This window comes from Gallinula chloropus (genome assembly GCF_964237585.1).
Source record: "Gallinula chloropus genome assembly, chromosome: 2".
In the NCBI taxonomy this organism is placed as follows: Eukaryota; Metazoa; Chordata; class Aves; order Gruiformes; family Rallidae; genus Gallinula; species Gallinula chloropus.
The window spans coordinates 139411871-139425096 of NC_140086.1; the positions used below are offsets into that span (position 1 = coordinate 139411871).

General features: G+C 39.0%; 1 protein-coding gene across 2 annotated transcripts in view; it reads right to left on the reverse strand.

Moving 5' to 3' along the window:
• Positions 1–13226, reverse strand: part of CDK14 (cyclin dependent kinase 14) — a gene marked incomplete at both ends in the record, with an annotated part of 247792 nt that overhangs the window by 80258 nt on the left and 154308 nt on the right. For both annotated transcript variants that reach the window (XM_084260301.1, XM_084260302.1), the window contains one exon: positions 8722–8845. In XM_084260301.1, coding sequence (XP_084116427.1) covers positions 8722–8845 — 124 coding nt within the window. The remainder of the gene's footprint in view (positions 1–8721; positions 8846–13226) is intronic.

Sequence of the window (13226 nt, forward strand, 5' to 3'; positions counted from 1 at the left end):
TCTGATATTATTATAAAGCACAAAAGCCAAAGGTTGGAAAAGCTGAGCTGACCTTGGAGGAAAACTTGGGCACATTTACCAAGGTGAAGATATAACCAGCCATTCTCCCCATTATATGACACAAAAGTCATGCAGCAGCATTTCCATCCCATGCAAAGCAGTTGTAAATGTTCTCACATAACCAAGATAAAAAGTTGCTGACTCCAGATCTCCCACTTTTAATACTGGGACCTTTGTGTCTTTCTACATTTTGCTTGACCTCTCAGTCTTATAGTTGGATTATTTGTAATGTATATAAGGGTAGCTATGTGGAGTTAACATTCGTATGGCTCATTGGAAATGCAAATCACTGGAGAAGTGTTGAGTATTACTAAGACAAGCATTGCCTGACCTCTTCTGGCTATCATGAAGGCCAACTGCTGCAGGGGAAATTCTCATCTTAATGCACGGAGACCTGCAAGCATGATTTTCATTTACATCAGTATGAACTGTGCATCTATAAATATATTAATATATCCAGCTCTGCGTCCTTCAGAAGGAATGAAAAAAACCTGCATAAATTATTCAAAATTACCTTGACAAAATGACTGTATTGCAGTAAGGTAAGGTTTTAAACTGTCTAGGGCAGAACTAACAACATTACAAGTTACAGAGTCTCACCTCTTTAAAATGCTACCTCAATTGTGAAATTATTTCATATTGTGTTACATGGCACATTTCTCTTAATGAACTGCCAGTCTCTGTTCACATTAATCTTTTTCTTTGTACATCAGTATTTTTATTCTTATGGAAGTCTTTCTTCTGTAATCCACACCATTTGCCAGGTATCCATAATTTGCACATAGCTGATTATTTCCTGTATAGAATAAATCTGCATAACTAGTAACACATTAATTAAATGAATATAATTTTAAAATTTTGCATAATTTCCCCACCATATAACACAGTATGTTGTCTTAAATAAGGAAATATTTTAAAAAACCCCACATAATCATATGAAAAAACAAAGATGGGGAGCAATATGGAACCAACCCAGATACTATATTCAAAAACCTTACCATGACCATAGTTTATCATGACCATGGCCATATCAGAAACAAGCAAAGAAGCTTCAGAACAATATAGTTGAAAGAAAGTTCAGTATTTTAAATACAGGGGCCTGTGGCCACAGCAATCAAAAGACTAAGGCTATAAAAGAAGCGAGATAGGTATGAAGAGAAAATGTTGTCATATTAAACTGAGAGAAGGAAATGGTTGGGTTACTGTATACAATTCCCACTGCCACTAAACCCCCCTTTTCATTACTTCCCAGATTTTAAATACATTTACAGATTCATTTGGATGCACGGATCTCTCTTGTACACACAGCAGATCACAGTTCTCCACATTTTTGTGCAATTATCACATAACAGCCTGGTTGACACTTAGGTGGGGAATACAAGACAATGAAAAAAAAAATCATGATTGTGGTAATAATGCAAGATCACAGTCAGCATTGAGCTAGCTGCAGTACAGATGACATCTAAATCCCATGTTGTTCTTTAAGTATGAAACACTAAAACAGATTTTTCATCACAATTGTTTTAATGGTGTCATAACCAACTTCCTTTATTGCCCTTAATGGATAATTAAGATGCTTTCTTCCTATTTAAAAGCTCGATATAATTCTAACTTGCAACAATGGGAAACTAGATTGAACTCTAAGTAACCTGAGATGTGTTTAACAGGGGACCCATCTAGTGAGTCACACCAATCTCCAGCTTCTTAATCTTTTTTAAAAAAAAATTTAAAAGATTTTCCTTATCAGCCAATATTCCTTTGCAGTGCTTCTCAGTGGGAAGGGCTTAAGTTACTTTGGTAATAGTTAAAAAGGCTGGTATATTTAGAGCATTTTAATTTCAACTGTTAAAAATAGTTACTATTAGTAGAGAGAAGTTAAAAGTCTTAGTTGGACAAAACTAAATGTCACAGTTATTGCAAAGTGCTGTCTCCAAACAGTACCCCTGTGTAATTCCTTGCCCATATGGTATCAAACCCAATTGCTGCCCAAAAGGTATTTTTCGCATATCAACTCTCACAATTGCATTTTTTTTATTTAGATTTACCTGACATGTCACTAAACCCATCAGATCCATAAAGCAAATTAGACTTAGGTCAACAACAGGAAAAAAAAAATACACAAGAGGCAAGAAGCATCTGCAACAGCCCTAGACCACAGTTTTGAACATCTTCACCTCTACAACAATGCACAGAGGAATTCTTCAGCCCAAATGCACTTCTGTGACTTGTGATATTCTGACACCTACCTATCTCTTCTCCCTCTCCATCACTGCTCTGTTCTGGGCGAGATAAGAGAAAGTCACGAGGACAGCATGTGAAGCCCTTGATCCTGGAGCGGACGGGGGCAGCATTGGCCGCTCTCTGAGAGCAGCCAGTCATACTGTTAGGAATTGAGAAGAAACATCTGGGGTGGAGGGAATACAACCAACTAACACAGCAGCCTGCCATGGGTCCCACTGCATTTGCAGTCCATGACTTTAGTCCTTCCTCCAAGACAACAGATTTGCAGGTCCCCTTGCTACCTATCAGCTTTGGCCTCCCCCTGGATCTAGAAAGCAATAGGGACAGCAAAAGCCTTGTGTCAGTGGCTCGGTGGTGTGAGCTGGAGGTTACACCAGGACAGATACATGCAGCCTGCTCTGCTGCTCCAGGTCTCCAGCCCAGCTGCCACTGTGAACAGCATTATCAGCTTCTGCTCTCAACTGAAAACTCTGTATTTACAGTTAATTACAGGAATAACCGTGGCCTGCAAGCTAACTCGAATTTGAGCAATTCAGGTTTCGCTTTCCAGGTTTCCAGTTTTTTCTTCAACTTGCAAGGTTGGCACTGAGGCCATCTTCACTTCTTGATATTTAATACAAACAGAGCCCTTAAAGAAACCCATTACTGACCCTCCTGGGGGTACAAGAACAAATTCTTCAGATTTCAAAGGCTGTTATCAAAAGCGAACCGGCTGCACATGGGGTAACAGCAATCTCCCATAGGAGTATGGGAAAGAAACACCTTTTTCTTTCTCTGTTCAATTCTGAAAGAGGGGTCTAGAGACCTAGATTTGGCCTTTACCTTAGCAGCCTCTGATAACAAAACCCAAAACAGCTTCCAGCATTTCCACAGCCCAACAGCAGGAGCCTACTGTGCATCAACTGCCTCAAAAGTGACCCAGGCTGCTTCTACAGCCTGTCCCAAATGCCAGGTGGTGGTGGCACTAGGGCCCGCTGTTCCTCAAGCTCATCTGAAGTCAGGAAGATGAGAGGTAGCCAGCATACAGAGATATGCTCTCGAAGGAGTTTTGCTATGTCATCATGCATTGTTGACAATATAAAGTACCAGCTCTTCAGGCACTGTGACAACCCCCTATACCAGCATCTTCAAGAACTGATACTCTGTAGAGCATTTACACAGAAAAACACAGCAGTTTATCTATGCAAGCCATCTTTTACACTATCCAGTCTTTCATATGAATCTAATATGGTACACTATAAATAAATTCCTTACAGGATTCTTATTGTGAAAAAAGAACTTTTTTTTTCTCAAGTTGTCAACATAGCTTTAATCATTTTAACAGCAAACTACACAGCAAGTCTTGTCCCTTGTGACATATTCCTGACATGATCCCCACAGAAAAATCTATATGGAAATTCACAGAATCATCCTCTTTAATACTCAACTACAGTTTTAAACTGCAACTCCATTGAGTATAATTCTTTTTATTACAAACCTCAAGCCTCTTTGCCGCTGCTATCTATTATTAATCATGCCATGTATCTATAAGGATGCATGGTTCAGTCACACTTACTTAATTTTTCTTTTACTACATCACAGGGATATATATGAACAAAACTGCGAAAGCTTAAGGCAGAACTATCCCATAATGCAGACCTCAAAAACCAGAAAGCTGACAGGAAAAGCTTTAGGGTCAGCGTTATTTAGGAGAGTAAAGCAAAGACATTTCCATGAGGATTCTCATGCTCTTTTTTTTTTTTTTTCTCTCCAAAGCCCACTCCCACAGAAACAACATCAGCAACTTAGGGTTTTTATGCTTGTTCCTGCAGTCAGAGAGCTGCTCTTTCTCACTCACCCTGCAACACTACAGTTTGTGTGATGTTACTGCAGTTTCAAGATTTTAGTTTTAAAGGATCATAACTGACAAAAATCAGGGCAGACAACTGGAGGAAAGGGGTTTTGTCTATTCAAGTAGTAGTTGTAGTAGTAGCAGCAGCAGTAGCAGTAGTAATAATATAATAATAATAAATTTTTTTTAAAAGCTCAACAAGTTTTCTTATTCCTGCAAATTACAGTCAAGCTAACAATACCTTCTAGACTAGAAACTAGGTAAATTTCACAAACAAGCAATCCCCTGAAATACAATCCCCAGCAGCAGCCTGATCAGCCCACAGATGAAGCAGGACAAGGCCCTGATAGTCATCGAGCCAGTTCCTCTCACAGGCTCGGAAGCACTTCCACTGTCTCACATGCTAGTCAAGTTTAAATATTTTGTTCTCTACACCTGTGCCCTGAAGATTTTCTTGATGCACTGAAAGGTGATGTCTATCTGACTACCCTCAAAAGCTATGTAAATGTTTTATATGAAAATTTTTAACAGCAACTATCTATTTTTCAAATCAGAAAACACACTTTTTTTTTTTCAAACTAGAAGATACATAAGATTAAATGTGCTACAATCAGATTAAAGGTCCATATCGTCCCTGGAAGAATCAGAATATTGGGCCGCTACTGGATGTTTTGGGACAGAGAATAAGAGACAAGGCAGAAAAAGAGCAAATTTCCCTTTCTGGAAATTCCCATGTGGAAGGTGGGACCCACTTCCCACTTCACTGTTACCAGCTATTTAGGGACTTTGTGCTGGAATTTATTAAATATGATAATCTGGATGCAAACATAACTGATTAGCCAGTCTTGATTTATATTAGCACAGACAACAGCTAAATGCCAGTACTCAGCCACTAAAAAACAAGCCAAACCAAGCAAGTCACAGAATTGCACCAAAAGGAGAATTTGCCTAGTCTGACTTGCCAGATTGCTCAAAGCTTTGTCCAGTCAGTGAAGCAAACGGACATTTCACCACCTCTCTGGACTGCTCCAACACTCAAGTAGTCTCATAGTAAACACTTCCATCCTTATACCCAGTTCTGTTTCAGCTTATGATCGTTATTCCTCATTCTTTCACTGTCCACCTCAGGAAAGAGCACCTTCCTGCTATGCACCACCATCCTCCTGGCAATCCTCTCTTAGCTACTTGGAGACTGCAGAGCTATTAATATAATTTCATTACTTTCTCCTTCATCCCAACACTTTTTACTCCCAGATACCCTTAACCAAAGGCTAAGGAAGAGCTATGGAGTCCCGTCTGTGTGATAACTAGCATTAAACACAAGGCTCCCTACTCATTTAAGTTTGTAATTGCTTATGGTGTTACTCATTAAACCTTTATACTCAAGATAGACATACGTACAGGGGAAAATAAACAAGCCTGTAGACAGCCAAATTCACACCACAGGATCAAAAATACTTGTACTTCATTCCATAAGAATTCCTAATATACTTTAATTTGTCTTGTAATTTTAACTAGATTTATAAAAAAATGCAGGAATGGAGTTCAAGGACTATTTTTCATAGCAACGATTATTCAAGGTGTAGTATCCCCTATTATATCTTCTCAAGAAAGCCATATTTTATACCTCATTCATTTTTAATTTGATAAAGCCTCTATGTGCTGTTCTCCCTTTTCATTTGACTGCTGAGTCTTCTCATAAATGTTCATTTCCTAACAGCTAGAGCACAATGAACAGAAAAGCAAGCCACCATTCATCTGAACAAAGACACTCCCACACAGCGGAGTATCTATGTCTGGGAGCCCTGCTGTAGAAAAACACATGCCCACGATTATTCAAAGATTCCACTTCAGCCACAGCGCAATGCACTGGCAGGCATGAATAGCCTTTCTTTTACCTTGTTTATTCAAGAACTGTGATCTACTACAGTCTGCTTTTAAGTATTTGATATCCTACGCTGAGGAGATTAAATAAGCCTGACGCCAAATGAAAAACTTTGGCCACGCTGTTGATTTTTTGTAAACTTATGAAACCAAAATCTGAAGGTCTTGTCCTTAGAGACTAAAAGGCCTTTGCTCTAGGATTTTATATTTATTGTACTAGCAAAGTCAATCCTATCCCTGGCAGAAACTGATTTCTTGATAGGTTCTCTCCTGCCTTGAGTGCATTTGAAAGCAAAACACCCACCTCTCTAATTTCCATACTGCTCCTCATGTAATTAATCAAATATACAATCTAACCTGACTTCCTTTCCAAGTGCATTATTGCAAATTAGTCATTCGTGGGAGAAAAACATAAAGAGAAACAGGACTGTATTTTACATCTCATTTAAGAAGAGTCTTTCATACTGGGAAGGTGGAAGGTGGGCTATACAGTGTTTAAATAACTAAATATGCAGAGAGATGCACAAAAAGAGCACACGAATGTGCTCTCGTTTCTCATGCCTCTAGTGAATGAGGTCATGACCCTTTAGACTAACCTCATCACTTCTAATTTTTCATCTTGGTTCTCACAAGTGAAATTTAACCCATCTGGTGTTCAATTTTACAGGGTTATGAGCCATGAAAGAAAATCTAGTTTAAAAAAAAAAAAGAGAGATATATAATCTTCTCTCAGTGCATAAGAGTAGATTATGCATGTTTCTGTTACATCAGGACAAACAGGAGAAAAATTATCTCCACAGTATTATACATTTGTATGTCTACTACTGGGTAATTCTTTTTGGTTGTACTTGCACATCTCTAGTCTCGCTCTCAAAATGATAGACAACAGTCAACTTTAAATTCACACCAACACCTATCTGGGAAATTCCTGCCTTTGAAGTCATCACTGTGATATTAAGCCTTAGTGCCATGATGAGGCAATAATTTCATCAGAAGTGACGGTTACATTTCCTCCTACAGTAGGGCAAAACCAAACAGCACACCCTTTCCTCTGCTCTGTGGCAATACAACCGAAGAGGTCAACCTACCCCTGAGCTGGACCTCCTCATTGATCAGTTCACACCTCCAACAAGGCATTTGGCAGTGCTGGTCATTGGTGGGATTTTTTGTTTTCTTAAAAACTTGTCTAAAAAATTTGCAGCCTCCATCCCCCAGCCACAAAAGCCATAGGGCTTCAGCAACAACCCCTCTCCCAACTCCCGCAAAACCCCCACACCATATGAGGTATTTGTAATATCCTCAACAGAGTACTCAGTATCCATTAAAGATGGAACACCATCACCACAATCTCCTGAATGGCTTATAATGTGGGGACACTTGGAAGTCAAATAAGTTCATAGTGGTTTATGTATGTAAATGACACAACAAAAATAGTAATCTCAAACAGTACAGCACCTTCAACAGAGGACTAACTCGTATTTCACTACAAAAACACTTCATGATTCACTTGTTTCATGTATTTAAGAGATGAAATCTCATAGCAAAATGCAACTTGTGAGAGAGATTGCTTTTTTTTAAGTGTATCTTTAAAGAACTTCTGTCACCTACAAAGTTTGTCAAAACAGCAACAGAAAATAGTATGTAAAACCAGGTAGTAATTGTTTCTAATACTTTTTCCCAAATAGCCTTACAATCCAAAGGCCAATCAAGTTTTCGTGGACTGTGTGCACCTGAAGTCCTGTTCCCTTCTCCAGCACAGCAAATAGACACTAAGCTGTTAATTGCGGAAATGCTAATTAAAAGACGAAAAAACCCATGACTGCATTAACAGTGAAATTGCCAATTAGCACATCAGGCTCCCTCATTACTGCTTGCTGAATGAAATGTGAAGCCCGATGTGGACAGAAGTCATAAAAATAAAAGACATTTTAAAAAGCCAATAGGTCACATTTTCAGCTTTGCTCCAGAAGTTCTGCTGGAGTAAGTAGCTGAGAAGTTGACCTACAGGAAAGAGAAAATCCTACAACATTCTGTAAAAAACACTATGGAAAAATATTGCCATTTTCCACACCTGCATTCACAATGGTTTTCAGAGGAAGGAGTACATGCCCCAGTGTAGCTACTAGAAAGTATTAAACAAAAATAATTTTTAAAAGGCTAACAACATTTCAGTGGACAATTTCCCCTGACTTTATACTTCACATAAGGGAATACTAGAAACTAAAAACAGTCCAGGTGACCCTAGTTTCTTTTGTTCTTTAGAAGGAATATTTATTCTTGCATCCTTCAGTCTCTTTCAATGACCATTTAATGAAAGTTAATCCAGATTTCCACAACCCTAGAGCTGCTTCCATCAAGTGGGTGTGCTCTTCATACAGCCTGTATTTTCTAAGGTCTATTTTTTTACTTTCCTCTTAATGGTTTTGAATTCTAATTCAGGGGTCTCATAGTAAACAGAATTTAAATACTTGTAGCATTATCTTCCTTGTGAGAACTGGAGTATATATTTGGTTTCACTTGCTCGCTTTTAATCAAGCATTTTGTTGACCATAATCAATTTCTTCGCTCAGGAGAAAAATGTGCAATTATCTACAATGAAGAAGGTGTGTCTAAGGAATAGGGTGGGGGGGAAGAGAAATCAATGGAACCATCTGTCTGACATTCCTACAACATTATAAGAGACTTGTAATTAACTGCTTGCCTACCAAAGTCTGCCAGCTTTAACTCCCCCGTGTCACTGATCAGAAGATTCTGTGGTTTCAGGTCCCTGTGCAAAATGTAACGCTGGTGGATGTAAGACAGTCCTCGCAGCAACTGAAATAAAAATAACTGAAAAAGAGGGGGACAAAAAAATGACCTCTGTTAATATTTTGCATATAACCACAGGTGATTTCTGCACAATATGCAGGGTGCTTGCATATTGTGGTAACATTGTGTCAGAATTCCTCCCAAACTGGTGTAACTCCCACCCAAAATAACACAGCAAAATTTCCATCTAAAAAAGACGTACTTTGCAAGGACTAACCCCGGCCTCCAAACCCTAATATATCATAGATTCAATTTGCCTGCTTTAAAACGAACAAGAGCGATACAACCATGTGCAGAAGGCTCAATTTCTACCAAATTATAATTATATTCCATTTACCCATATGGCCTTAGAGATTAGGTAGTAGCCTGAAGACAGATGTGTATCTTCACTAATTATAGGAAACAACAGAACAGGGTGGATAGGGATGGGGAGATAAGGCTGGGGGATGGGGCACTGGAGCTAAAACAAAGAAGAAATTAATAGTATAACAATAATACCTACGTACCCAAGGAAATCTGCAAGCATGATAGGTTTTCTCCTTCAAAGTCTTTATTTTGTTTGTTTGTTTTTTTAAAACGGGAATTGCTTATGTATTTTTCATTAGGAAAAAGTAATTTGAACTGTACCTGAAAGAGGACTTTAAAACTTGCTTATAATAGGTTTTAAAGTTAATTTAGACAGAAATGTAACTTATCCCCCGTGTTTCTTTTAACCCTTCACTGCACTCTACAAATGCCTTCCCTAGAGCTAAGCATTGATACTGTGTATTTTTTTAATTTACAAACAAAGAGCTGGATGTTGGAGATCTTTTGTCCTGCCCTTTTCATCTCCTCTCCCATCACTCTCCTGCATTCTTATTGGCACCTGCTGTGAAAGGCTCTGGGTGTTCCCATCATAGATTCTGGCAACAAAAAGGGCAAATAATTGTTTCCCAGGAGTTTTCTTCACAGTTAAAAAAAAAATCTCTCCTAATATACAGATCCTTCCTTATTGCCTGAAATATTTCAAGAAATACTAGTTTCTAAATGGGGACACAATGATCCTTTATGAAGCCAAACACAGAGGATTCAAGAGTGGATGTGGATCTCTTGCCCCACAGCTCAGCGGCTGGTGAAGGGTGCTCTCTTGAATGATGTGGTGACCACACCAAAGGTTTGGGAAAATCAACCCAGGCACATGAGAATTTCTAATTAACTTGTAACACAGGCATCCTATTTAGTGACTGCTGAAGTGAGGAGACATTATAAAAAAGGTTACAAAATCTGATTGTAGAAGAGAATAAAGGCTGACATGAAAGAAACAAATGTCATGTTACTGAAGCTGAAATGAATTTAATTGCATTTCATTTTTTCCCCAAGTGCAGACACAATACACTGTATGTTTAGCTATTTAGCCAGGGCACAAAGAGCCGTATCAATCACCTTCTTGCCAGGTCTGGCTCTAACAATGTACTGAGGAAACCTAAGAGGAAAATACAGGAATGAAAGAATAGCAGGAAAGCCATAAGTAACATGCACATTCCTTTCTGAATTGTGGTTAAAATGGAACACATGGTACACAAAAACTATTTCAATAAGGGCAGGAAGCTGAAATGGCTTTCATTACAGCCTTAAAATAGAAATTAAATTCTATTATATGACTTCAAAATAATATTTTAATAGAAAAATAGGGAAACTATCCACTTTTCTAGGCTAAATCAATGATACGTAAATTCAAACATGACTTTTAAATAATCTTACAGCACTGTAATCTTTACAACTTAAAATGTATTTATTAATGTGGGGTTTCATTTGGCTCTAATGCAAAGAGTCAAGTGATTTGACATGATGTGCTAAGAAAACAACCCAACAACTTCATAGCTAAGCAGATGAAACATCTACTCTTGAGGACAGCTTTGGAATGTAGTTTTATTCCGAACTTGCAGGCATGCTCTACTCATCAAGTATTTCCACAAAAGTCAGTAATTTGCTCACATACACTTTATCAAGTGCTTCCTCCTTGGATGAAGATCATGAAAGAGAAGGGAGGGGAAAAATATCTCCCTGAATTCATTACAGGGTAAACTCAGTCCTTTTTTGTTACTTTCTCCTTTCCTCTTCACCTTCAGTTGTATTTGGCAACATTAAATGTGATAAGATGTCAGTGAAAGCACAAGCCTAATGCCTGGCAGTAAAGCATTCTGCAAAACACAGGCCCTTTGAGATCGCTTGAGAAGAGGGAACAGTACCAGAGGCTCCTGACTGCCAAAGGTTCCCCACTCCTCAAAAAGAAAAGATGAATTGGAAAGAACCATTTCTGACACCTCAGGAAACACTTCTGCCTTCTCACAGTCAAGTATCTGCCCAATCTTTGAGGAAAGCCCTCCCCAAGAAGCCTTCTTCTCTTCCAAGACTATTGGCATTACATTCACAAGGACAGAAATGAATGCTACATGAGGTATCATCAGACATGCACCCAATCTGAAATCAGCATAGCACCTTTTGCTCCTTCTCCCACCTCCTGATCACTATGAAACCTCAGCCTGGAACTTATGCAGGCGGCTTTGAACAAGCAACTGACCTGCCATTTCTCCGAGGCCACAGGATGACCAGAAGACGACTCCAAAAGGAGTCAATGGCAAGCTGCATATTCAATGACTTGGTTATGAGGACAATAAGTAATGTTATGTTAGTAACTTTAGATTTTGCATGGTCATGCACAAGGCTATATTAAGTGTCAAATAACCTGTAATAAACAAACTAGGACATCACTCACAGTTTGTAGCTTATTACTAATAACAGAGGTTTTGGGGATAAAATGAAAGACAAAATTACACGGATAATTGTGATGAGAGTTGGAAAAGATAGAAAACAGGAGTAGGATTTCTCTTTAGAAGTCAGGTTTCCAGCAGCTCTCAACATCAGGAGGCTCAATGCTTTACATTCAGACCAAAAAAAAAATTAATACTTGTGCTTCAGGCCTTCCTTATTTATTATACCATGAAAAAAAAATATTACAAATTTCCCCTAAAAGTTATGCAGCTCTCAATTTAATGAGAAACATATTTAAATGAAGAATTTTTGCCAAAGAGAAAAATGCATGCAGGTCAAAGCTAATTTGGGGTTTATGGACTGTGATATTAAAAAATAATATTAGCAGCTCTTAAAACTTATAAGATAAAGCCGTCGACTCCACAGAAAGGTTAGCACCTACATAATCTTTCAAGTATAAGGCCTGGATAGCCGGTTGAGCTACATGCAAGGTTTGACCAAATGCCTTTTGGTTTAAACAGATTACACTTTCTGAGACACCCGCCAGCAGCCCCTGGATGCACAGCCCTGCTCTCATGGTGATTTTCATGAGCCTGGGTGAGTGTACAACCGAGACCATTACACACACACATCTGACAGCTGCAAGATGTCTCATATGCAGAAGAATGCTTTATTATCTTGTCAGCTTCCTAATGTCAGATAGGATCTTGAGCTTTTCTCATCCAAATGAGTTTATAAACTAAACACTGACAGAGGCCATCCAAAACACATCTAACGGGTGGGACTGAAGGGGATTAATGCTTTCTGACTTAGGTTCAGAAAGCTCTGATGAGTCTAATGATAAAAGGGGATGCTTATGCACAAGTGATCTGCATAGAAATGCTCAGATGACTCCACGTGGTTGCTCTCCATTCCCAGAGATGGTAGAGAGTTTCTGGCAAAGGATACTCAGGTAAGTGAAAAGTAGAATGAAATCAACAAAATGCTCATCTTCTCCAGAAAATGTACCATTGTCACACAATGTCTGCTGAGATATCAAGGACCCCAGTGACAAGAAGGATGCTGCCCAACAGAACAGGCTAATGAGGCCTGGGGGTGCTTTTTACAGTCAGGAACTGTCTTTCCCTGATGGCCCAGAGGATTTCTGAAAGGTTTCCTGCATTTGAGCTCCCTTACCACATGTTGTACTGTAGCATTAAAGCATCCGGCCCTAGATACAGAAGTAGAAAGCTATATCATAGAATCATAGAATGGCATGTGTTGGAAGGGACCCCAAGGATCATAGAGTTCCAACCCCCCTGCCACAGGCAAGGTCACCAACCTCCAGGCCATATGGGACCTTTCAATCTACAGAGGATGCACAAAACTCTTGCTTCTGATCTCTCTGCAGCAAGAGACTGTGGATGGAGCTGAGCTAACCTGGACCAGAAGTTCACATCCGTTCAGAAGAAAGCTGAAAGCATGTTTAGATTAATGCACCCGTCTTTTAGCAAGCTCATTTTGCTGTATCAGCATAGTTACTTTCGAAAAGTAATACACAATACTGCACGAGCTTTATTATTGCTCATCATTGATAACACAAATGGTCCAGCGTGCTGTATGTACCAAAGCACACCAGCTGAGTATCACGTAATAGTCTGAATTCCCTCGT